The 26,544-nt window shown below is 47.2% G+C and overlaps 1 protein-coding gene across 1 annotated transcript in view; it reads left to right on the top strand.

The window, feature by feature from the left end:
• LOC111148597 (fibulin 5) overlaps positions 1-26,544 on the top strand; it is a 73,063-nt gene that overhangs the window by 33,219 nt on the left and 13,300 nt on the right. The window contains exons 5-7 of the mRNA XM_022505300.1: positions 16,792-16,914; positions 19,814-19,930; positions 23,687-23,806. Coding sequence (XP_022361008.1) covers positions 16,792-16,914; positions 19,814-19,930; positions 23,687-23,806 — 360 coding nt within the window. The remainder of the gene's footprint in view (positions 1-16,791; positions 16,915-19,813; positions 19,931-23,686; positions 23,807-26,544) is intronic.

Below are 26,544 nucleotides of genomic sequence, written 5' to 3' on the forward strand. Positions count from 1 at the left end.
TCAGCCTCTGGCAACCACCATTCTACTTTCTGTTTCTGTGAATTTGACTACTCTAGATACCATATCAGTGAAATCACACAAAATTTGTCTTTTTGTAACTAGCTCTTTTCACTTCATGTAATATCCTCAAGGTTCATCCAGGTTCTAGCGTGTGTCAAGATTTGTTTCCTTGTTAATGCTGAATGATAGTCCATTGTATGTATATGCCACATTTTGTTTATCCGTTCAACAATGAACGTTTGGGTTGTTTTCACCTCTTGGCTACTGTGAATAATGCTGCTGTGAACATGGGTGTACAGACTTCTCTTCAAGACTCTGCTTTCAGTTCTTTTTATTTTATTTTTTTAAGTAGACACTGTGACCAGCATGGAGCCGAACACAAGGCTTGAACCCATGACCCTGAGATCAGGACCTGAGTTGAAATCGAGGGTCAGGTGCCTAACTGACTGGGCCATCCAGGCTCCCCTCAATTCTTTTGTGTATATATATATCCAACCGTGTCATTATTGGATCATAGGGTAATTCTATGTTTAATTTTTTTTGAGGAGCTACCAGACTGCTTTCCACAGTGTCTGCACCATTTTACCTTCCCACTAATAGTGCACGGGGGGCCCAGACTTCTTCATTCTCGCCGATACTTTCTTTTCCTCCTTCCCTCCTTTCTTTTTTCCTTCCTTCCTTTTTAGAGCAGCCATCCTAATGCGTGTGAGGTGAGCAATTAGTTTTTGAATGAATATTCTGTGCCAGGTACTATGCTTAGAGTACAGGGCTACAAAGATAAAGATGGTGTAGACCCTGCTCTCCAGTCGCTTGGTCTTGTGGTTGGACTAACCCAGTATTTCTGCAAAGACGCACACCTGCTCCCACATTGGCTGGGATGCCTCTTACAACTACTGATTCCTGGGACTCTCTCTAGACCTCTTGAATCAAGAGCTGTATTAATTGCAAGCCTCAAAGCTGATTCTAATGCATACCATTGGGCTAGATCAGTAGTTAATCTCGCTGACATTAAAATCTCTCTTGAGGGGTGCCTGGGTGGCTCAGTGGGTTAAGCCTCTGCCTTCAGCTCAGGTCATGATCTCAGAGTCCTGGGATCGAGCCCTGCGTCGGGCTCTCTGCACAATGGGGAGCCTGCTTCCCCCTCGCTCTCTGCCTGCTTCTCTGCCTACTTGTGTTCTCTGTCTGTCAAATAAATAAATAAAATCTTTAAAAAAATCTGTCTTGAACCTCTCCAGTGGTTGTGATTTATCTGGTCTGGGGCGGGCTTCTAGAATATATTTTAGAGCTTCCCAGGTGATACAAATGTATAGTCAAGGTAGAGCAACATGGGACTGTATGATTTCTAAATTCCTTCTAGCTGTAATATTCTGCCATTGGCAGCATTGTTTAGTTCAGCAAATACTTATTGACTTGTTTTGACTGTGCAAGGCTGCAGGTCAGCTAAGGTGTGACGGTGGGCACCAGATGGGGCTCTAAAGGAAGGCTTGCATTGTGTCCTGCCCCATCCGTACTGACCACCAGGATAACCTTAGGAAATTTCCCAAACCAGGAGAAGGTGGGATCATGGAATTCTAAAGAAGAAAATCTTAAAGAAGAAGGGGCAGGTTGACCGTGCCAAAGAATACTGAGAAGTAGGAAGGATAAAGACTAAACTGTTGGATTTGACATTGTGGAAGTCAGTGGTGACCTTGGAGAGAGGCTCTCGTAGGAGTGAACAGCTGAAAGTCTGATGGGAGTGAGTTAGAGAGAGAGTGGGAGGTGCAGAGGTGGAAGTGATTGCAAACCGCAACTTCAAGCACGTCTGGGGCAGAGGGGCTCAGAGACTTGTGGTGGAACCTGGGAGTTACCTGGGGCCATTGTTTTTATTGTTTTTTTTTTTTTTTTTTAAGATTTTATTTATTTATTTGTCAGAAAGAGAGAGAGAGAAAGCACACAAGCAGGCAGAGGCAGAGAGAGAGGCAGGCTCCCTGCTAAGCAAGGAGCCCGATGTGGGACTCGATTCCAGGACCCTGGGATCATGACCTGAGCCGAAGGCAGTGGCTTAACCCACTGAGCCACCCAGGCATCCCAATGTTTTTATTGTTCTGTATGAGAATTTCCTTCTCGACTGCTACTAACTCTTATTTTTTTAAAAAAAAAAGCATTAATTATGAACCCAGCTAGGCAGACTCTTACAAACAGACTCTTGACTCAATCATTTAGAATCAAGGACCACATTTTTTCGGGCTCAGCCTATTGTGGTTTTTAAAAAATATACGGAAGTCAAATGGTTCTGATTGAAGCAAACTCAGAGAGCTCATCAAAACATAAAACTTAATGCTGGGTTCTACAGACTTGCAAAGGGCTGGGGCTTTTGGGGGAGTCCACTGAGAACCAATATAAGCACCTACACGTGGAAGAGGATGACTGTGTTTTTTTTTCCTCCTCATTGTCTTTTCATTTTTTTTTTTTCTTTTCTTTTCCCGTTTCCAGTTCTTTCTGCTCCCATTTCTTCCTCCTCCAGCATCCTTAGGCTGGCACGTGACCCTTTTACAAATGGACTCCTCTCCCCTTCCCCACTGCACTCACTGTTCTCATCTGTGTCTGTCCGCTCACGGTAACGGCTCATGGCTCTCTGAACGTGCTGTACCTCGCATGCCTCTGTGCCTTTGTACATGCTGTTCCTCTCTGACTTTTGTTTCAGGTATACAACATAATGATTCAATATCTGGGGACACTGTGAAATGATCACAATTAATCTAGTTACCCTCTGTCACCATGTAAGGTTACATAGTGTATAATGCAGTATTATTGACTACAGTCACATTGCCTACATCCCTGACTTCTTCTTCTTATTATTATTTTAAAAATTTTATTTACTTATTTGACAGAGATCACAAGTAGGCAGAGAGGCAGGCAGAGAGAGAGGGGGAGGGAAGCAGACTTCCCTTGAGCAGAGAGCCCAATGCAGGGCTTGATCCCAGGACCCTGAGATCATGACCTGAGCCAAAGACAGATGTTTAATGACTGAGCCACCCAGGCACCCCTCATATTTGCCTTTCTCTGTCTGACTTTATTCACTTAGCGTAATATCCTCAGAGTCTAACCATATTGTCACAAATGGCAAGATTGCATCTTTCCTCATGATTGAATAGTATTCCATTTTGTGTGCACATATACCATAACTTCTTTTTTTTTTTAAGAGACGTATTTACTCATTTGAGAGAGAGAGAGAGAGAGAGAGAGAGAGAACATGTGTGTGAGCAGGAGGAAGGGCAGAGGGAAAGAATCCCAAGCAGACTCCCTGCTGAGTGGGGAGCCCGGGCCAGGGTTCAATCCCAGGGCACTGAGATCATGACCCAAGCTGAAACCAGGAGTCAGACACTGAATAGAACCCCTACTGTAACTTCTTTATCCATTCACTCGTTGATGGATACTGGGTTGTTTCCCTATCTCGGCTATTGTAAATAATGATGCCATGGACAGGGTGTTGGAAACATCCTTTCAAATTAGTGTTTCCACTTTCTTTGGCCAAATACCCAGAAGGAGACATGGATCATACGTCAGTTCTATTTTTAATTTTTTTTTGAGGAGCCTCCATACTGTTTTCCACAGTGACTGCACCAGTTTGCATTCCCTCCAAGCAGGGCATCAGGGTTCCCTTTTCTCCACATCCTCACCAACACTTGTTATTTCTTGTCTTTTTAATAAATACCCTTCTGACAGGTGTGAGATGATATCTTATTGTGGTTTTGATTTGCATTTCCCTAATAATGAGTGATGCGGAGCATCTTTTCACGTGCCTATTGGCCATCTGTCCATCTTCTTTGGAAAAATGTCTTTCAGATCCTCTGCCCAGTTTAAAAACCAGATTATTTGCTTATTTATTTTTGTTATTGAGTTGTTGAGCTCTTTGTGTATTTTAGATATTAACTCCTTGGAGATATGATTTGCAAATATCTGCTCCTATCCAGTAGACTGGGCTTTTTTTGGTTAATTTTTAAAAAAATTTTGTTGATGGTTTCCCTTGCTGTGTGCAGTAACTTTTTTGTTTGATATAACTTATTTGTTTATGCTTGCTTTTGTTGTCATTGTCTTTAGAATCAGATCCCCAAAAAATAATACCCAGAGCAATGTCAAGAAGCTTACCATCTATATTTTCTTGCAGATGTTTTGTAGTTTCTCATCTTATATTCAAGTTTTCAATTTTTAACTCATTTTGAGTTAATTTTTGTGTATGGCATAACATCGTGGTCCAGTTTCTTTCTTTCCTTCTTTCCTTCTTTTTTCTTTTTTTTTTTTTTTGCATGTGGCTGTCTAGTTTTTCCAGTACTATTTATTGAAGAGACTGTCCTTTCCCCATTCTATATTTTGCCTTCTTTGTCATAAATTAATTGATCATATATGCATGAGTTTATTTCTGGAGTATCTGTTATGTTCTGCTGATCTGTATGTTTATTTTTATCCCAACACCACATCATTTTGATTACTCTAACTTTGTAATATAGTTTTAAACCAGGGATGTGATGCCTCTAGCTTTGTTCTTCTTTCTCAAAATTGCTTTGGTTATTCAGGATCCTTTGGGGTTCCACACAAATTTTAGGATTGTTTGTTCTATTTCTGTGAAAAGTGCAGTCAGGGTTTTGATTGGGATTACAATGAACCTATAGATTGATTTGGGTGATATGGAAATTTGTACTATATTAATTCTTCCAATCAATGAAATAGAATATCTTTCCATTTATTTGTACCTTCTTCAGTCTCTTTCATTAGTGTCTTGTAGATTTCAGGGTACAGGTCTTTTACCTCCTTGGTTAAATTTATTCCCCATTATTTTATTCTTTTTGATGAAATTGAAAGTGGGATTGTTTTCTTAATTTCCTGTTCAGCTAGTTTATTGTTAGTGTATAAAAATGCAACAGATTTTTGTATATTGATAATGCATTCTGCAAATTTACTGAATTTGTTTATTCTTTTTTTAAGAAAAAATTTATGTATGTTTGTATGTATTTATGGAGAACATGAGGTGGGGGAGAGGGAGAGGAAGAGAGAGAATCTCAAGCAGACTCCATGCTGGGTGTGGAATCCATTGTGGGGCTTGATCCCATACTCCCCAGATCATGACCTGAGGTGAAATCAAGAGTTGGATGCCCAACTGACTGAGCCACTCAGGCATCCCTGTTTATTAGTTCTAACCATTTTTTGGTGAAGTCTTTGAGGTTTTCTTTTTCTTTTCTTTTCTCTTTTTTTTTTAAAGATTTTATTTATTTATTTGACAGGCAGAGATCACAAGTAGGCAAAGAGGCAGGCAGAGAGAGAGGTGGAGGCAGGCTCCCTGTGGAGCAGAGAGCCCAATGCGGGGCTCGATCCCAGGACACTGGGATCATGACCTGAGCTGAAGGCAGAGGCTTAACCCACTGAGCCACCCAGGCGCCCCTTTGAGGTTTTCTATATATAAAACCATGTCTCCAAGTAGTGACAATTTTACTTTTTCTTTTGCCCTTTGGGTGCATTTTATTTCTTTTTCTTGCCTAATTGCTTTGGCTAGGACTTCCAATACTCTGTTGAATAAAAGTGGTGAGAGTGCATCCTTTTCTTATTCCTGATCTCAGAGGAAAAACATTCAGATTTTTACCATTGGATGTGATGTATTTTATGTGGGTTTATCATATATGGCTTTTACTTACTATGTTTATTATGTTACATTCCTTCTATACCTGCTTTGTTGAGAGTTTTTATCGTAATGAATGTTGAATTTTATGGCCATATGACTTTTGTTCTTCATTTTATTAATGTGGTATATCACATTAATAATGTTGACTGATTAATCTGCAAATGTTGGAACACCTTTGCACCCCTGGAATAAATCCCATGTGATCATGGACTATGATCTTCTAATGTATTGTTGAATTCAATTTGTTAATATTTTGTTGGGATTTTTGCATGTATGTTCATCAGGGATATTGGCCTGTAATCTTTTTGTGCGGTGTTCTTGTCTGGGTTTGGTATCAGGTTAATGCTGGCCTCATAAAATGAGTTTGGAAGTGGTCCCTCCTCTTCAGTTTTTTGGAAGAGTTAGAGAAGGGTTGGTATTAAATCTTCTTTGAATGTTTGGTAGAATTTACCAGTGAAGTCATCTGGTCTTGGACTTTTGTTTGTCAGGAGGTTTTAGATTACTGACTCAATCTCCTTGTTAATTTCAGTCTATCCAGATTTTCTATTTCTTCATGATTCAGTCCTGGAAGATTTCATATTTCTAGGATTTTATCCATTTCTTCTAGGTTGTCCAACTTGTTGATGTATAATTTTTCATAGTAGTCTCTTATGACCTTTTGTATTTCTTTGGTATCAGTTGTAACTTCCCCCTCTTTCTTTTCTGATTTTATTTATTTGAGTCCTCTCTCTTTTCTTAGTGAGTCTAGCTAAAGGTTTGTCACTTTTGTTTATCTTTTCCAAGAATCAAGCTTTAGTTCATTGATATTTTCTATTTTTTTTTTAGCTCCATTTCTTTCTGCTTTGATCTTCATTATTTCTTTCCTCCTACTAACTTTGGACTTTGTTTGTTTCCCCTTTAATAGTTCCTTTGGGTTTATCTAGGAAGGCTTGCAGAGGAACTCTGGGCCAGTATGGATCCACGCTTCAAATTTAGGAGGGCAAGGCCACAGGGAGCCCACCTTCTTCTGACTAACTCCTCTTCATTTGTATTAGGGTACAAGCTAAGCTGCTATAGCGAAAAGACCTTCCACACACTAGTTTAGATAAGAGAGAATTTAAATCTTCCCTTATAGTATAGTCCAGAGGCAGGTAGTTCAGGGCTGGTAGAGTGGCTTGGCCAAACTCAGCATGTGGCTCCATCTTACTTCTGGATCCAAGATGACTGGTCTGGCTCTTACCATCACACCTACATTCCAGCCAGAGGGAGGAGAGAAGTGACAAGGGGACCACACACTCATTATTTAAAATATGACTCAGATGTTGGGATACATTATTTTTATTTATGTTTTGTTGACCAGACTTTAGTCACATAGTCCCACTTCCCGATAAGGGAAGCTGAAAAAAATACAGTCTTTAGTTGGAAGAATGGATATTGGAGGACAGTATCCAACTGTGGCAGTCTCTGCCACATCATCTGTCTAGATCCACCCAAGTATCTTCAGCCCCAGAGAGCCTGTTCCTCTTGGAAGTGACCCCATTCTTTGCTCCAGCATGACACTTACCATACTTAATTGGAATTATCTGGTTCCTTATCTGGATCCTACCACACTATAAACAGACATGACCCAGGTGTCATTTATCTTTGAATCCCTAGTACCTACAGCAGGATGGGTTCATGGTGAATAGATGTGGCATGCATGAATCCTGTTTAGCTTTTTATTGCCACTGTGACTTGGACACTTTGCTCTTTATTGGGGGGGTGCCAGAGTGGTCTGGCAGGTCAGTCTGTTGGTTGGCCCCATGTGTAGCTCCTTCCTCTCCCTGCCTTCTACACTAGAGAAATCGGGGGATTTGCTAGGGACTGCAGAAGGGTGGATATAAGAGGACAGCCTCTATTCTATGGACTGGGTAAACACGCAATTTGGAAAAGTGCTGAATTCGTTCAAATATTTGTTTTAGGCTCAAGTGATAGAATCCAACTCTTACCAAGGCCAAAGGGCGGTGGAGAGCAGGTGTGGCAATTTCAGCCCTGGGCTGTTTGGGGTGGGGCCTTCAATTCTAGGCTCTCAGGACATGTGGCCCCCCTTCCGCCAAGAGACAACATCCCTAGTGTCCTATCCCCAACCCCTTTGGTCTCTCCATTCTTCTCTCCTCTTCCTCCTATGTCTTGAGGTTTCACTTCTTCTTGGGTTGTAGCCTTGACAGTTGTCCTCTGGTGTGCTGGGGTTGTCTGCTAGAGATGGGAACAGGTTGGGGGTAGGAGAGGAGACATAGTAGGTTGCTCTCAGGATGAAATATCTAGGTTCTTAATCAACTGCTGGTGAATCGCTTATAGCTTGTTATGTTGAAAAAGCCATCTGTCACTTTCCTCCCTTGTTCTAGGGTTCCAGACTAGGTGTATGTGAAGGAATAATTCCTCTACATCATTGTTCAATGTCAAGACCTGCCCTGCCCTCCCAGATTTGGGACATTCCCAGTCCTTTGTTCTCATAGCTCTCTGCAACGCCCTTCACACATTTGTTTCTCTTCCACGGCAGTCTTCCCCACTGGCTGGCAAGCACTAGGTGCACAGGTGTAGTGGCCCAGTTTCACAGATAAGAAAGCAAATGCAGAAGGTCAGTGACACACACAGTGGCACCCTGGTTAGTTAGTGATGGAGTCAGAAGTGGTGGCAGGGTTTTTGAGCTCAGGTGTGGGGAACAAAACACATGCAGATTTTGTTATCAGGTTCTGGGAGTGATCTGGCTGGGAGTGTGTGTTGCTGATGAAAGGCTGATTCCCTGGGGTGAGTTTGCACACCTGGGCATTCTCTCAGGCAGCACCAGGCTGAGGGTTTTGTCCTGAGCCTGAAAAATGGATTGGATTTCCTAGTTGTACCCTCAGAGGTCCCATTGGAGCCCATTTTCAGGCCGGAACGAAGGTGTAGCTTTTCCCTCTTCTGATGTTCCTCCTTCTAGTGACTGTTGAAAATACACTTTGTCCTTGACTGGACATTCAGCAATCTAGGAGAAGAGAGGAAATACACCTTATTCCATCAGGCCAAGCACATCTTGCATCAAAGCCTTTGGAGGTTGAAGACACTCTTGAATCAACCCTGGGCAAAGGCTGGGATGGGAATAAAGCCCCAGGCATGACAGGCTGAGGCTTGAGACTCTACTGGAGTTGGAGCTGTCTGCCAGATAGCCTTGAACCCATGGGAAAGAGATACAGGCCTCAAAAGGAATGGATGATTGAACTGGTTTCCTCCGATGCCCTGTGGCCTGACACACGTACCCTCTTGCTTTCAGAAAATTCCAAGAATGAAGGAGCTTCATTCAAATATAAGTTATTTCCATACTCTCTCCATCATGCCAGGCACTGTGTTAGGAGCTTAAGATACAGATGTGAATGACTCATTTCTGGCTTGCAAGAAACTCTCAGTTTGGGGGAGGGAGATGGGCCATCCGCAGCCAATGACGTCATTCCAGTCTGAAGGGCTATAAAGCTAGATGTGCTTAGCACATGTTTGAGTAGGAAGGTAGGCTTGATGTGCTAGGTTGCTGAGGTGCCAAAAGAAAGCTATGACATTTCTAAGGAGGGGGCTGTAATATTTGGAAGAGGAGAGCCACACGATCATTTTTATGTCTTGGATGGTTCTGGAAGTTGTGTTTAGTTTGCTGCGAGGGGGGGAGACTGGCGACTGGCAGACTAGTAACAAGGTTATTTCAATCATTTGGAGAAAAGACTGTGAAGCCTTGGAGTCTCTGGGGGAGATACAATAAAGAGGGAGAATTTGCAAGATTTCCAGAAGGAGAACTGTGTGAGAATAAGGAATTGGGGAAAGGACTGAAGAATGCACAAGGTTTGTAGCCTGGGCTACTAGGAAACAGTGAAGCCCTTAACCATGGCATTGGAAGACGATCAGGGACAAGGAGATCACAGAACTGTGGCACTGAGGGTGACAAGGAAGTCAGATGTGGGACAGGAATAAGCTCAGAGGGGACAAGGGAGAGGAGACTGTGGGGCAGATGCAGGGAAGATTTTAAGATTCAAGGGCTGTAGGATTACTAGGCCATGCTTGGGGAAAAGGGATCATCTGCATCAGAGGAAAGACACTGTCCTTTCTTCTAATTGGAATCTTTTGCACTTTTGGTCATCCCTTTGGAGCAGTATTTTTAAGAGCTTCGTTAATGTCTGGGGAACTGAGTTTACTCATAGAAATCAACTAAAGTGGGGGAGGGCTTCTGAAGGCACACAATGTTCTCACCCAAGGCTGTTGCTATAGACCAGGAGAGCCTTCCGTCTGGTGCAGACTAAGCTGCAAACTTGTTTAAGAAGACTCTAAAAATCCTAATAGTACACAGTAACCCGTGGGTTGGATCGTAGAGGAATATCCAGTTAGGAATCTTTGGCTTGATATTTGAATTTCAATTCTCTCCTGGTCTCCCTTGAACAGCCTCTGAAACTCTGAGCAGGTTGCATGGATACAGAACCAAATACCACGATAATCTAGCCCCTTGCCACGCAGAGTGTGGCCCCTGGGTCACAGGAGCTTGTCAGCAGTGCAGAATCTACCAAACTGGACCCTGGGCCTCAGCGAGTTCCCCACTGATGCATATGCACATTTTTTTTTTTTTATTTGACAGAGAGATCACAAGCAGGCAGAGAGAGAGGAGGAAGCAGGCTCCCCTAGAGAGCAGAGAGCCCGATGCGGGGCTCGATCCCAGGACTCTGAGATCACGACCTGAGCCGAAGGCAGCGGCTTAACCCACTGAGCCACCCAGGCGCCCCCATATGCACATTTAAGTGTGAGAAGTATTGGTCCGGCACAGCGAGTTCCAGATACGGTTTTGCACTGGAATCAGCAGCTAACTTTAAACAGCTTTCCAAGCCTCAACCCCAGACATTCTGATTGAGTCAGGCAATTCTCTTGGGTAGCTAGGTTTGGGAACCACTGGCTTGTATAGGTTCAAAAATCCTTCTCTGTTGATGGACAAATGGCACAAATCTCAGTAAATGGAAATCTAGTTTGAGCTCCACATTTGCTTGGTTTACAATCATGGTAATAACTAATGCTTTGTGCCCTTCAGAAAAAAAAAAATACCATATCTAGACTGGCCATGAGCAGCTTTGGCTCCTTGCTATTGGAACAGTTTGATGCCTGACACTCAAGAAGGAAGATATGTGCCATCCCTTCCTTGCCCCCACCCCCGACAACTGCAGTGACCGTTCATACGTTGGCAGAAGTTGAATGGGCTTGGCCAATTCTCTGCCCATTTTGAAAGCAGCTAAAGTCAGCTGATGTTTACCAAGCACTCTGATGAAAATAATTACCCAAGACCAAACAATGTGATCTCCATTAGTTGCATAGTTTGTTTCTGTAGAAGGTCATAGCTAGAAGGGGCCTTCCAGAATTCTCCTCCAAACTCTCACTTTACGGATAGAAAAATAGAACCCACAGAGAGGTGGAAACCTGCATTCCAGCTGGTTTCATCCAAGAGGAAAGGATTTTTCTTGTTGTTGTTGTTGTTTGGAAAAATGGACCACATGTTTGTTGCCTAATTAGAGACGCAGTATGAACAAGCTTTGTATTCTAAGCTTAATATCAAGCATTCAGTAAAGTGTTGTAAACACAGAAAGATCTGGCTTCTATTGCCCAGGACCCACCAGACACATGGAGTGCAGATGTCCTGGGATTTCAACAAACGAGTTCTCAAACGCTGAGGTCTTTAATTAAGCAGGTGTTTGGGAAGTAGGTCCTGTGTAACTTCCAGCCTTGGCTGGGCTTGTCTCACTGAAAAATGGCACTGACTCAGCCCAGCAGCAGGCCTGAAACTGGCTTCAGTTGGAGGCATAGGAATGTGCCATTGTTACTTTCTTCTTTCTTATCAAGCCCCATTAGCTTGAGCAAGGAAGGAACAAAAATGGGCTGGGAAAACATGTTGTTTCACTGGGTAAAAATTTACTACCAAGGAAATGATTTTGCCATTTCCAAAAAAGGCCTTTGGAAAGGTGTCGCCTTCCAAATACTTTTGGACGTTTTCTCCCAGTGTCACCCAGTGAGAATGTTTGGCTGATGGCCATTCTCGCACAAGAACAGAGACATTCCTCTGAGCTTGTGCACACGGGTACACGAGGATGACCCCTTGTTTGCTCACAGTGCTGGAGAGCAGAAGACACAGAAAGAGGGAAGAGTCATAGGTGGGGTCAAGGTTGATTGTATTTGGCTCTGGAATTCGGTCAGACCCACGTACTCCTAGGTCACCAGACGTCTGCAGTTATGGAATCGTAGATGGACCCATGAACACCAAAGTGAAGAGGCGGAAACTGAGACTTGTTGCCATCTCTTGCCACGTGTCTACCACTCCCAGGGGAGAAGTTCCCGGCTCTGGCTCCGGAAGAGCTAACCGTGCTTACGGCCCCCTGAGCCCCGGTGGTGTCTTCTGGGTGTCTTTGGTGAATCCCAGAACAAAGCCAGCAGGGGCAGAGGCCATGGGTCCCTTACTTCTCACAGCTGTTAGAAATAGCACCTCACTTGGGGTAGGGAACTAAAATTTTCGGGACACCTATGGTGTGCCCGGTGGCGGCTAGAGGACCTGTGTACACGTTAACTTAGGAACTCTATTTAGTAGCTCTCTTTAGCTGAACACTTGGAGAGGGTCCAGGAACCTTAATGAACTTGCTCAGTAATACTTAGTTACCAAGTACAGGAGCCTGGATTCACACCCAGCTCTTCTTGCCCCCAAAGTTATTTATTTATTTATTTATTTATTTATTTATTCATTCATTCATTCATTCATTCATTCATTCATTCATTCATTTTACCCACTAACCCTTTCTGGGGAGGTCTTAACCCTTTGGTCTTTTTTCCTCTTAGGCTTTGGTGCAGGCAGAAGGGCTTAGGCAATGTTCTTCCCATGGGCACGGACGGATCATTGGTTTTTGTTTTGCTTTGTTTTACAGCTTTTAAAGAGCCTTTAATTTCAGCTGGAACGTGTGCTATGAAAACCGTTTAAGTATTTTCCCTTTAACTTTCAGAAATAAATGTGGATGTGTAAATCCATCTTTGGGTGTGATATGTAAATTCAGATATGATAAAGAGCTGGCATACATATGCATATTATTTATATTCAAACTGATTTATGCCTATTTATGGCAGTACCTTTTGCTGTTATGTTTTCCAATAGAGATCTTTTTAAAGATTTTATTTATTTATTTGACAGAGAGATAGAGAGCACAAGTAGGCAGAACAGCAGGCAGAAGGAGAGGGAGAAGCAGGCTTCCCGCTGAGCAGGGAGCCCAGTGCAGGACTCGATCCCAGGACCCTGGGATCATGACCTGAGCTGAAGGCAGCCACTTAACCGACTGAGCCACCCAGGCGCCCGCCGATAGAGATCTTTATAGGAGAACCTGCGAGCCAGCACAAAGATTGTGGTCCCTCCCCAAGGTGTCTCTCGAGTCAGCCTGAAAGGGTCCGTTTGTTGTGTTGTTGTTGTGTTTGTTGGGTTGTTGGGAAGTTGCCTTCTCATGTCGTGAGCCCACCTCCTCTATCTGCTGCCCCTGAGAGATCCCAGCTGGTCTTGATGGACATCCTTCATTCACACCGTCTGAGTGCACCTGCCCACGTGAAGCTTGTGTCTGGCTGGGCACGTGAGACAGAGCCATTGGTATGAAATCCTAATCGAGTATCCCTAATACGTGGGCTGCTGTCCTGCGGCCTGGGAGCCCAGTCTGGCCAGTGACCTCCTGAGAGGATGGCAGGGACATGACTGATCTTGATGACTTCCTGGAGCGAGCAGTTGTTTCAGATTGAGAACGTTTCCATCGAGGGCCGCTTTGGGGACGTCTAACAGAAGAGGTGACGGCTCAGACCAAGCCGCAAAGGTTAGCAGGGCTGTGCCACTCAGCGCAGAGGACAGCCTCTTCCTGGACAGGTGCAGGCCTGGGCTTCCATCTGCCAGCAGTTTCTGGAGATGGGAGCGAGCTCTCTTCTCCAGTTGCCAGGGGCACTGGCCACGTGGAGAGTGGACAAATGTTGCCCCACCTGGCGAGAGACGAGCCACGGATGCCCTAGTGGAATCGTCTGGGTGCCAGGGCAGCTGGCCAGGGCACCCGACCAAGGCAACAGCTCCCAGGAGCGAGACAGGGAGGGGATAGAGGACTCTAAGGAGATCCTCAGTCTGGGAGTGACATGACTGGAGGGCTCTGCTGGAGGCCAGCTCTCCCAAGTGGCCTGGAAGTTTGGGAAGATACACACACACACACACACACACACACACACACACACACACACACGACCACAGTAGAACCTAAAGGATGACTGAAGCCATAAATAAAGGACTGAATGAACTAAGCGTTCTTTCTTGGGAGACTCTTCCTAAGTATCACGTGGGAAAGGAAGTAGCAGCGGCGGTTTACACACGAGGGTAATGACCCTGTAACTTGTACTTTTCCGCCGATGCAGAAAAGGACCCTTTGCCAAAGAATGTCCTTGGAGTGGTTCGATGTATTTTTCTTTCTGTTATTTAAGTCAAATGTAGTTAATGTAAGCAGTTCAGCTGGGAGCTGGGAGGTGTGATGAGTCTTCCAGCCCTGGTGGAACCCCAGGGTGAGAAGAACATTCTATCTTCTGCTCCACCAGGTTTGTAAGCTCATGGTGGTTTTCAGGGGGGTTGGTCATGGGTTGCTTTTAAAGTCCATACACCAAAATGGTTTTGCCAGCACGTGGGCTCGGGAAACCTGTCTGGGGGCCTTGAAGGCATTCATGTCTGATGGTCATGGGTTCCTTCATTCGTTCAGTAAAAAACTGTTGAACGTTTGCTATGGACACAGAGTCCCACCAGGTATGTTTTCGGGATATAAAGGTGAGACACACCCTCAAAAAACTCCAGGGACTCACGGGGTTCTCATAAAAATATGTATATCATGACAATCCATTTGTCGACAGTAATGCCGTTGGATCAAGTTAATTCTTTAATTCAGTAAAGGTGGTGGAGTCCTTTAAAAACTGCACTTTCCAGATGTAGTTTCTAGGCTTGGCTGTTTTGCACGTGCCCATGTGTGTGCACGCACGCCTGTGCCCTCTCGGGCCCCGCACGCCCATGGGAGCCCCGTCTGGTCCACTGGCTCGGGTTGGTTTCTCCCCACAGGAGTCCGCCAGCCCATTGTGTATGTCAAAAGTTATACAAACACAAGAGTCTTGGGAACTTGCTATCACCAAGTCTAATGGCTCTTCTCCCCTGGGGTCTCTCTCACCCTTTAAACCCCTCAAGGCAGGAAAAAGTGTACACATTCCAAAGGCGCTGTTGTTCCCAGGGTATAGTTGCCATCTATCACTCCTGGCCGGAAAAATGTAACCATGCCCTGGCCGATAGTGGCAGTATTTATTATCCTAGTCTTCGATAGGGATTGGAGCATGAGTGGCTGGTGGCCAAGCATTATTCACTGGTTCCCCTGGGAGGCTTTGCTGGGTGGGCAGCACTGAGGGTGGAAGGGAGGCCAAGGGCAGGGGCAGGAGCTCTTGCAGCCAAGAACAGGCTGGGTTTCTGCCACGAAGACTGCACATCGTCAGCGTGTCAGGGTAGATCGAAGGCTGCACCACCTGGGAGCTAGGTTCTTGGAAGCTGCATGTTAGAGGCCTGAAGGCTGGTTTCCCGAGATGCCCAGACATCTGATCATTTGGGGTGGGCTGTGGATGGATGGGTATCGTCGGTATTGACGTGTTCAGGGAGGTGGTGACCATGGTAGTATCACCTGAACCTGCCTTGGTGATGTGACCTCTGCCATTCCTGCACAGAGGGGCGTGGAGTCAGGTGGGCAGGGAGGTCTGGGCTCAGCTCTTGGCTTGGTACTATTCACGCTATCAGCACAGTTCTCCCATCTGTAAGATGGAGGTTATGAGTCCCCCTCGCAGGCTTTGTGAGAATAAATATGGTGACATCGGTGCCGTGTCCTAAATACACACGACCTGTGCACACAATACCTGCAGACCACATACACACACGACGCGCAGACTACATTTGCAGGTACGTATGCGCGCGGCTTATACACGTGACCTGTGTGTACCGCGCATGCACGCTCCACGTGCTGGGTGAGGGGCTTTCAGTGTTATTTCCAGTTGTGTGTGGTCCTTTGGAGGAAGCAGGGAGAAGATGTAGCTAAGGGAGCCCCCAGTGCAGGAGTGAGAGGAGCAAAAGGCAGGTGCTCTGCTAAGGTACGGACAGGAAGGGGAGGCTGACGAGGAGAGGCACTGTCATGGGATCCGGGATGTTTGATGGATTCCATGCGGCGAATTAATAGATGAATGTTTAGGGAAAGTCCCCTCCTCCAGGTGGAAGTGAGGGCGTGGTGTCAGGAGGTTGTTATAGGATGCAGCGTGGGGAGAAAGGGCAGAAGAATTTGCTTCCCTTGAAACAATTCTGAGTGCTGCGGGTGCAAACCAGATGTCTTGGCGAATGTGGCCACGCGTATAGCTTGGTCTCTATGCTCCCAAGATCTTGATTAGGGGGAGGGGATCGACTTGGACACGGGAAGCTGCACACTGCCAGACAGCCAGCCATGCGCAGGCAGCCATGCCGAGAGCCCCAGTGCTGAGCAGAGGGCAGGAAGAGATCAGTCCCAGGAGCTCCAGAGTGGAGCGGGGGGAAGGCTGCAGGGCTCCGTGGAGCTTCGGGAAGGTGCAGGCACCCCAGACTGAAGGGTTCTCATGGATGGCTACAATCAAGCAGCTTCACTCCTAGCTCCCTTTGGCAGGAGATGTTTATTTTTCTTCTGTTATGTTCTCAGAGGTGTTTCTTCGACAGGTACACAATAGACCCCAGTTTAACACGTGCATGAATACGCCAAAGACAAAACGTGTTTCTAAATCAAGTCCTGGTTATTATCAAGGTGACCTGCTTTTAGAAAGTGGTGGGATGGGATGTCAGTAGACTCCCCCAGGATGTGTGTTCTCTTCTTTTGTGGATTTTCTTTTGTGGATTTCTGGGGGAGCAGACCAGGTCTCCAAAAAGGTCAGTGTCTCCTAGGGGTATCCATCAGGGAGATGCATCCGTCTCCTTGGATGTAGCCTGGAGACATTATCACCTCCTTCCCAGGACAAGCAAGAAGCTGGCACCCTTGGTGGCTCCAGGGCTCTGGATTAATGCAGGTGACAGTCTCTGGACTATGTCTGTGTTACAGATGTGGACGAGTGTGGAACGGATTCTCACCAGTGCAACCCGACCCAGATTTGCATCAACACGGAAGGAGGGTATACCTGCTCCTGCACCGATGGCTACTGGCTTCTGGAAGGCCAGTGCTTAGGTAACAGCTTGCTGGGCTCGCAGAGACTCTTGGAAGTTCATAGTTGCCAGGGGTATTGTGAAATGGGGGCATAATGGGGTGGCTTCAGGGCTTTGGGCTTTTCTTTGTCGGGGGAGAGATGTAGAAGGCAATGGAGCCTGCACTGTTCCTTTAAATCAGTCGAGACCATCACCGTCAATGTCCTGGTTAGAGTGTTTGAATATAAGTTTTAAGGGCTTGTATTTGATTTCACCTAGACCTACTTCCTGCCTCCGGGAAGTTTATATCCAAGGCGGAAAGTGATAGAGGTGAGGATTATTCCGTCTTGGTGAGAAATCATGTTAAGAAAAGGGACCACTTTCTTAGTCACAGAAATGTCCCAAGTCTCAACTGTGGGTCAGTAGATTCTAACGCCTCCTCCCATTACCCACCCCACTAGCTGTGGTCTTTTTATTCCAAAGGAGTCAGTCATCACCAATTGAGAATTTCACCCTTGCAGTTGGCATTCGCTATATGATCTCTCTGTTTATTTTTACTGGAGGGTTATTTGCCTTTCTTCCCCTCTGGTTTTGGTTTTGCCAAGTAAATGAATTCATAGCAATCTCTAGCTGTCACTTGAATTCTATTTCTAGGGTGTGATTTCTATGCTGTGTTTTCTTGGAAAAGCCTTACCAGTTCAAGTTCTCTAAGACCCTGTTCTTGTGCCCGAAAGTCAGTCCTGGAGGAGCGGAGAAACAAATCCAAACAACATCATGGAAACAAAAAAAAAAAAAAAAAAAAAAAGGAAAGAAAGAAAAAGAAAAAGGAAAAAACGTTCTTTTTTCTAAGACTCCCTTGATTAAGACTTGAGTGCCAGTCCGCTCTAGAGCCCTGTCTGAAGCATCTTTAGGGCCTGATAAGCCAGACTAGACTTGGCTTGGTTCTCCTTTCCAGGCGTGCACCGGGGAGCTGGCTGCACATGGGGACATTTGTGAATACGATGGTCGCTGTGCATTTTAACGAACCTCAGCTATTGTGGAAAATTTGATGCTACTGATTTGAACATAAGCAGATCCGTGTGAGTGAGTTATTTGTACGGCAACTTAATATGTCGGCTCTCAGAGCTGGAAGGGATGTTAGATATTATGTCATCCAACTTTTATAGAGTTGGAAACTGAGACTCAAAGAGGGGAACATTTTGAACAAAGAGTGAGTGGGGTCTAAAATCTGGCTCCTCTAGGTCAGTCCAGGTTTTTCCCACCACCAGGGGGCGCTAGAGAGAATCAGGTGAGAGGGACACAGGCTCCATTGTAGAGACTTTGGGGCTGGGCAACACTTCCCGGTCTGAGGGGGGCCAGCAACGGGGACATTTCTCTCCTTGGGAGGGCTGGTCTCTACCACAGGGCTTGACGCTTTGGGAAGAATCCTCCTGGAGGCCTGACCTGGTGCCACACGCTCAGCCCGCTCCCACTTCACACCCAAAGTGGAGACCTTTCCTAATTGTGGCTGAACTCATGCCTTCTCCTGACCAAACTCTTCTTTCCCTTTCAAAGCACAAATCCCATCACCATCTTCCACCCCTTTGGTACACCTTGGGAGGCATTGCTTTTGCAGAAAAATGAGGGCTGGGGGGCTGCCTTTCCCTCAAGGACCCCCCTAGGTGGAGGAGGCCCTCCCACCCCCACTCCCAGCGCTGCCTCCCTGGCCTCAGTGACGGGCCCAGCGGCACCCTGGGAAAGGTCAGGATCAGCAACCGCACAAGCCACTGTGCTTTCCCAGAGGGAACTGCAGAACGCTCAGTGGGCAGTGGGATGGGCCGGGTTAGAAGGAGCTGCTGCTCAGAGAGAAGACAGACTCACAGGGGCAGGGCACAGCCTCTGAGCCACCACAGCTAAGGTGGAGGTGGGGTACTTTCTGGCAGTGGGTGGTAGAAACCAGGCACAGAGACAGACTCGGAACCAGTCTCCAGAGCCCAGGCTGGGCGCTGGTTCCAAGGAACTGGGGTACCGGAGAGGGAACATCTGGCGGAGGTTGGGGATAAGATAAGGACCAGTTACAGGTACAGTGAGATCAACTGGTCACAAAAGGCAGTCATAGAGGGGAAGTCTGGGGTCTCCATCTCTAGGCTTCATTCAAGGCACCCTGTCCCAGAGGAATGAATTCTCTTGCCCATCAGCCCATTAACTTGGGGGTATTGGGAAGTGCTTTCCCAATGACATCAGGCTCCCCATTGACGGGTACATGTTAGCAGGGAGGGCATACTGCCCAGCTCTGCTGAAAGGCTTCATTCAGCCACAGAGCCACTTGCTCGGGAAGGACCAGCCGTGGCTTGGGGGAGGCATTTTATCCAGAGTTTTATGTCTGCTCTGGTGCAGATGCGATCTCTGGCATCCTTGTGTTACTGGATCATAGGTCTCCAGACTGCCGTGTTGCCCTGCTTGTCCTGACCTACACTTGCCCTTGTTCCTGAGCGCTAGACAGATCATTGTTAATGGAGCTGGCGAGGAGCCTGTTGGAGCGAGGCTGTGGATTCCTCTTACACTTTAAGCCAACTTGTCCCTTCCCAGGGCTGTGTGACATTTCTACAGAATCTTAGAATGGATTTTTGATGTTGGATAAATCTTAGCATGGAGTATTGAAGTTGGATAAAATCTTGGAGGCTATCTGCGCCATGTCCCAGTTGAAGCAGACACTTCTTCTAGAACTTTCCAGGCAGGTGCAGGTGTTCATGGGACTGACGTGGGTCAGGAAGGGTTGTAGGTGGATTGAACCTTAGACTCCGGGGGGTATCCCCATGCCGGATGCTCAGTCGGTACTGTCTTCTCTTCAGTTCCCCTTCCTTTCCTGGTCCTGCTCCGAAAGTGATGGACGGTCTAGATGCCAGGCACGGCCCTGGTGATTGGGAAGAAATATCTCACCTTGCTGGTGTTTCTCTTTCCAGACATTGATGAATGTCGCTATGGCTATTGCCAGCAACTTTGTGCGAATGTTCCTGGATCCTACTCTTGCACCTGCAACCCTGGTTTTACCCTCAACGAGGATGGAAGGTCTTGCCAAGGTATGTGATGCCAACGATCCCTTGAACCTGTTGAGATGCACTAGATGCTGTCTTCTCTGGAGTCTGATGGTTGACATGGTTATAGCATCCTGCTCCCTGTCACCATGTGCCCATCCCCGCTGCTTACAGAAACCTGAAGTCCAAACCGAAGGTTATGGGAAACATCTCAGAAAGTGCTCTGAGTACCGCTGAGAGGAGAACCATAGTCATGCATCAGCTAGGGCTTATGGTTTCATGGATTTGCTTCTCTCTGTGTGTCTACTTTCCATAAGTAGCCTTGCCAGCTTTCTGGGCTAATCGGAAATGTTCACGCATTTCCTGTAGTCTGAGTTCAGTGTCTGATGCTCGAGGGGGGTGGTCAGCATTCCCCACAAAAGCAGAGTGAAATAAAGACACCCCCCCTTTTTTGAGAGAGGGAGTGAGCAGAGGGAAGAGGGGCAGAAGGAGAGGAGAGAATCTCAAGCAGGCTCCACACCCAGCGTAGAGCCTGATTCAGAGCCTGACATGGGGCTCGATCTCACCACCCTGAGATCATGCTCTGAGCTAAAACCAAGAGTTGGATGCTCAACTAACTGACTGAGCCCCAGCCCCCCGGTGCCCCGAAACAAAGGCATTTTCTGAGTTTTACGTGATCACTTCAAATAATTATATGTGAATAAAGCAAGCTATATCCCTCCTGCAGTCTCCATCCTAGGGTTTCTTCTTCTCGGGAAGTGCATGGGGGCTCAAGGAATTCATGCAAGGCCTGCCCAGCCCCGGGCCCGCCCCCGGCCCCCACCCAGGCCTCCAGCCCTGGCAGCTGCTCCGTCCTGGGTGGAGGTAGGGCGCCCGAGACTCAGAATGAGGTCTTTGTTTGGAGTCGGCCACCAGGTTCTGCAAGGCCCATTTCCTTGTCACACCATTTGAGGTCTGGCGGGCGGGCTGCGAGCCAGCTGGTTGGAGGATATTATGTTTCCATTAGCTTAATCGGATCTAAATCATTGGGTAAACAGGAAGGCATCAGTGAAAGGGTCTGATCCTGGATTCTTTGTAAGTCTTTCCTCCAAAGCTGGTTCTGCTAATTGTTCCAAGAAGTCTCAACTGCGTTCCTCTTGCCAGGAGAGGTAATTTTCTTTGGAGATTGGAGGCCGGGCCTGGGGGTTGAGGGAGCTGCTAGAACAGGGGCCCTTCCGTCCCCATGGAGCAGGCAGCAGGACCCTGGCTCCCTTGCTGCTTGCTGGGAGAAGTGACGTAGGGCAGAGGCAGGCTTCTCGGGGCGTAGGCCAGGGGTTGGAAGTGCCAGCCTGGGCTTCCACCCAGAGACTGGCAGGGTGCCTCCAGCACCTCTTGGGAAATAGTTGTGCACAGCGGGGCCCAAAGGCCCCGGTGTCCTTCAGGCCTCTTGGGGACAGACCTGTGACGGGGAGCAAGTGAGCCACGGGGCAGTGCCAAGTCCAGCAGCACACTAAGGCCCGGACACGGGCACCCAGCCACGAGGAGACTGCCTTAGCTGGGTCCATGGGTGCAGCAGGGGCTACATTCTCCACTGAGCTTTGGTAATCCTCACGCCTCATGCAAGGAAGGGTGTTTTGTGCTCTTGGAAGCATTGCCCCATCTGTTAACCTCACTGAACCCTGAGCAATAGCCGGAGGAGATAGGTAGGGCTGTCGCCTGGCTCTGCAGAGGAGGAAATCAAAGCTCAGAGGTGTTAAGCAACATGGCCAGAGTCACACAGCCAGGGGGTGGCAGAGCTGAGAGAGCCAAGACTCCAGCCTTCCTGGTGGGCAGGTTGGAGCAGGGCTTGGCCTGCAACCACTAGATTCAGAAGGGCACCTGGGCTGTATGGATCCCAGGGGGCAGAGGCCCCAGGGAGAAGTGTTGCTCTGCAGTGATAGCTGAGAGCTGCAAGACAGCAGGACCGGAGCTCCCTCATCCCCGTGTGGTCAACATGTGGCCGGAAGTCAAGGGCACCAGCTCTAATCCCCAGTGGTGCTGTCCTGTCCTGCCGGCACTTGACTCAGAGGCCCCCTGCCATGGCGTTTCCTGGCTTCTGGGGTGTAGAGCCTCCAAGCTCTGTTGGGGGGATTTGTGCCTCGCTGCACCTTCCCTGCAGAGTCCTGTTCCCCCCTGGCCCCCTCCCCCACAGCTCTAAGGCAGCAGGAGGTGTGTGGGCATGGGATTAGCCCTCCCTGTTAAGAAAAGCTTCTCAAGCTGTTCCTTGGGAAGGCTTTTCACTTGGAAAACACTCAAATCTCTATTCAGAGCCTTAAGAGGTTTACCTGGACTTTGAAGGGGAATTCTCTCAGCTGAAACTTTGGTCATTGGCACATGGGGCTCAGGAGAGGGTGTGCTTACAATTCGTCAGCCAATGTCAGTGGAGAAAGGGGCTCCTTCCTTCCCCTTCCCTCATCCTGATGAACTGGGCAGAGTAAATAATTCACGGGTATTATGGAAAGACCCCTGACTCATGTTTCAGTTCCAACTGTGCTCTTGTTAGCTTGGGGACTTGGGCACATCTCCCAATGTTCAAACAGCCTTAAAATTATCAATGTATCATTGATGTACAATATTATTTATTTATTTGACAGAGATCCCAAGTAGGCAGAGAGGCAGGCAGAGAGAGAGGAAGGGAAGCAGGCTCCCTGCTGAGCAGAGAGCCCGATGCGGGGCTCGATCCCAGGACCCTGAGATCATGACCTGAGCTGAAGGCAGAGGCTTTAACCCACTGAGCCACCCAGGCACCCCAATAAACTGCACTATTAAAGGCACATTATTTCATAAACTTTGCCATCTGGATACCCCCGTGTAGCCATCACCACACTCAAGATGATGAAATATTCCACTATCTAAAAGTTTCCCTGTGCCCCTTTGTGGTCCACTCCTTAACCCACTGAACTTGTAACACAGGGCAGTGGTCCTTGTAAGGATTCAGTAACTATGAGATCCTTCTGGAATAATGGGTGGTGATATTTATGAGTAATTGTCTTAGTTCAGGCAGCTGTGACAAAATACCACATTAAGGGCCTTAAACCACAGAAACTTATTTTCTCCTAGTTCTTGAGGCAAGAAATCCGAGATCAAGATGCTGGCAAGGTGGGGTGCTTGTGAGGGCTCCCTTCCTGGCCTACAGATGGCCACCTTCTCAGCGTGTGCTCTAAGACAGAGGGAGCAACCTCTCTGCTGTCCATTCTTATAAGGCACTAATCCCATCATGAGGGCCCCACCTGTATGACCTCATTTAACCTTAATTACCTCCCAAAGGCCCCATCTCCAAATCCAGTCACGTTGGCGGTTAGGGCTTCAACATAGGAATTTTGGGGGAAGGACACAATTCAGTCCATAGCAATAATGAAGAGAGTTATTATTAGAATGGTCGTGGTTATTTAGTTGTTTACCTGAAACTTCAAAGCCAGCAGCGGTGAGGGAAGAGGTAATCAGTGATAGAATGCGTGAGATGGTGGGAATGAGCAGATGTTGCCTGGAAGTTTCTGTGGGGTGAGCCTTGGGGACCAGTACTAGGAGGGTATGTGTGTACCTGTGTCCACATGGATATGATGTGTGTTGTTTCTACCTTGCCCAACTTGTGAGCAAGGAAGGACATGTGAATGGAGGACTCTGGGGTCTGAGCTCTAGATCTGGGAAGTCCTGAGTGGAGGTCGTTGGTGCCTGTGAATCTGGTCTGGTACCTGTAGATTTTGTCGCCAGTGCATTTTCTGCCTCATCAGTGGGGATGTTCTGTTGTGAGAATGGTCAATGATGCGCTTTCGCTTTCCCTAGACGTGAATGAGTGTGCCACTGAGAACCCCTGCGTGCAAACCTGTGTCAACACCTACGGCTCCTTCATCTGCCGCTGTGACCCAGGATATGAACTTGAGGATGATGGTGTTCGTTGCAGTGGTAATGGGTTTTGGCATTTGGAGACTTCTATCAGTCCTAGGGGGTGGAAGGGTTGGGGGGATGGTGTGGAGGACAAGGGCTTCCTTCACAGGTGTTTCCTCTGCTTTCCCAGACATCCCTAGTTTGGGACATTTCCCCTCATGGTGGGGTCACAGCCACACAAAGCAGAGATGAGTCATTTCCCGAAAGGTGGAGTAGAGTCCCCTCCCTTGTCATTTGACGCCTAATGCAAAAACCAACAGAGCTGCCTTTAAGGTCTGACAGGGGCTTGAAGAGGGAAAAGAGTTGCCCAATTCTGTGTGTTGGTTTGAATTATCTGTCCCTGCCCAGCACTGACAGTACTTGTAGAGGGAAGTGACTTTGGTATAATAGCATATCTCACAGGGCAGTGTTGGCGGGGGTACTGAATGAGTGAGATCATATGGGTAAGTGAAAATACTTTGTGAACTTCTAAAATCTCTACAAATAATCAGTTCCTGGCTCCAGGACTGGCACGTAGCGCGCACACCATCAACAGTTCTCAAAGCAGTGAGTGAATGATTGAACGTTGAATTAACTCTTAATAATTTGTGAGAACGTAACATGGTGGCTTTGTTGGCCTTTTATAAATTCCTTCCAAGACTGAGAAGCTATGATTCTCTGCCAGTAATTTCTTGAGAACTCTATTATAATTTTCTTATTAAACCCTGTTACAGGGAACTTGTAAACACAAACTCTTGAGAACAGGGATGGCATTTTACTCCTATAAATCCCTATAGAATCCTTCACAGAGCCATGTACAGCTCATTCTTTCTTCCATTCTTCCTTCTTTCCCTTCTTTCCTTGTTTTTTTTGTAAATACTGGATTAAAGGAAACTCCATTCCATCCACTTTTGGCATCCTTAGCGGTTGTGAGTTAGCACGGTCCAAATTAATGATGCTTCACTGTATTTTTCAAAATAAGCGAACCATACCCTAGAGCATGAAAATCTTTTTATCCTGCTGAATGGAAAGTTTCTTAATTCTGGGTTTCACTGTGACAGGAATTGACCCAGGTCATGAATGAGACTTGTCTGGTAGCTTCATGGAGAACGGGGGTGTTCTGGGGACAGAGTTCTCTGAACAATTGAGCACCTCTCCCTGGGGCCCAGAGAGCCAGAGGCCCAAGTAGGCCGTTGTAGAGAGTTTAGATGGATTAAATGTCAGTCCCAGAAGCTAATAAAATACCTTCAGGCATGAAAAGCTACTTTCTTCCTAGATTTCAGGTCCTCCCATGGCACTCCTTGGGAAATCTGGGCCAAGGGACCAAGAAGGGGAACGTTGAGCATTATGAGATGGGATCGTTTGTTTCTGCAGAGGTCCGTGCACATCCACGGGTGTTTACTGACCATTTGCAGAGGTAGGATAGGAGGGTGACTAGAACCAGATAGAGCCAGGTTCAGATTCTAGCTCTTTCCTTGGCCAAGTCAACAGGGTGGTCATAAAGAAAAAAAAAGCTGGTGTACCTAGGTGCCGTTCCATGTTAGTTGACTTTCTCTAGGTGTGAGTGCAAAAGACTTCTGGCTTTTCAGAGATTTTACATCTTTGGTGGTTTGGCAATGCTTTCCAGTTGACTCACTTTACCCGAAATTGCCATCTTCTCCATGTTCGCCATGGTGCCCACTTTTCTAAGACATAGAGTGACCCCTGGCCTATTAGGGCCCCTCCCTAATAGGAGGGGGAGGTGGGTGGAGGGTGGAGATGGGTGCTGCCATCTCCCCGGAGCCAGTCCTGCTCAGGGGATGTCCCCCAAACTCAGAGCCCCTTAAGTCCTGAGCATAATTGCTCTGGGAGACATTACAGCATCGGGTTGATGGGTCATAGGATCTGGAGGCTGGCTGGCTGGCTGGCTTCAAATCCCAGCTTTCCTGCTTACTCGTTATCTGTGAACTTAGTTGGGTTACCTAACCTCTGTAAGCCTCAATTTTTCCTCTGTAAAGCATAGCTAGTAATAGTGCTTCCTTCAGAGGGCTGAGGGAAGGATTGAGTCAGATGAGGCCTGGGGCACCCGGCTGGCTCAGTCGGTGGAGCGTGCGACTCTCAATCTTGGGGTTATGAGTTTGAGCCCTATACTGGGTGTAGAGATTACTTAAAAAAACTTAAAAATAAGATCTTAAAAAAAAATGCAGTGAGGCATATGAAACATTTAACCCAGCCCTTGATACATTACAAACGCTCGGGAGCTACAGGTTTTTATTATTGCTTGTACCAGAGGCATGGACCAGAATCTACAAACATAACAGCGATCCAGGGGGACACTCTCTGTTGATGGGCTGGGGCCAGAGCCCTGGGACCCTACAAGGTCCTGGGGGAGGGGGAGGGGAGCTGCCAGAAGCAGATCTTGCCTCACTGAGTATGCTTTGACTTTTCGCATCAGCATCCTGGTTCTGCTGGCCCCGAACCCCTTGCCTGGAGACCCGTGGGAGAGATGGGAAGGAGTTTCTCCTTCCCTGATGGGAGAGGCGTTGGGCGTGTCACACCCAGGATGAGCCAGTGGTGGCGAAGCCGCCTTATTTGTGCTGACACTCTCCCCGGGTGCTCCCAGCCCCCCATGGTCTGTGAGCGAGAGAAGAACCCGAGGACATGTCACATGGGGAAACTAGTGAAAGCAAGTTTTCGGGAAACAATAAATGAAAGAAAAACATGTTTTCTTTGGCGCGCCTCTCAAATGAGGCTCAAACAGGGGCTCGGTTGCCAAACTCTGTGTGCGACGAAGAGTT

Source organism: Enhydra lutris, unplaced genomic scaffold (genome assembly GCF_002288905.1).
Source record: "Enhydra lutris kenyoni isolate GAN:26980312 unplaced genomic scaffold, ASM228890v2 scaffoldscaffold20, whole genome shotgun sequence".
Taxonomy (NCBI): domain Eukaryota; kingdom Metazoa; phylum Chordata; class Mammalia; order Carnivora; family Mustelidae; genus Enhydra; species Enhydra lutris.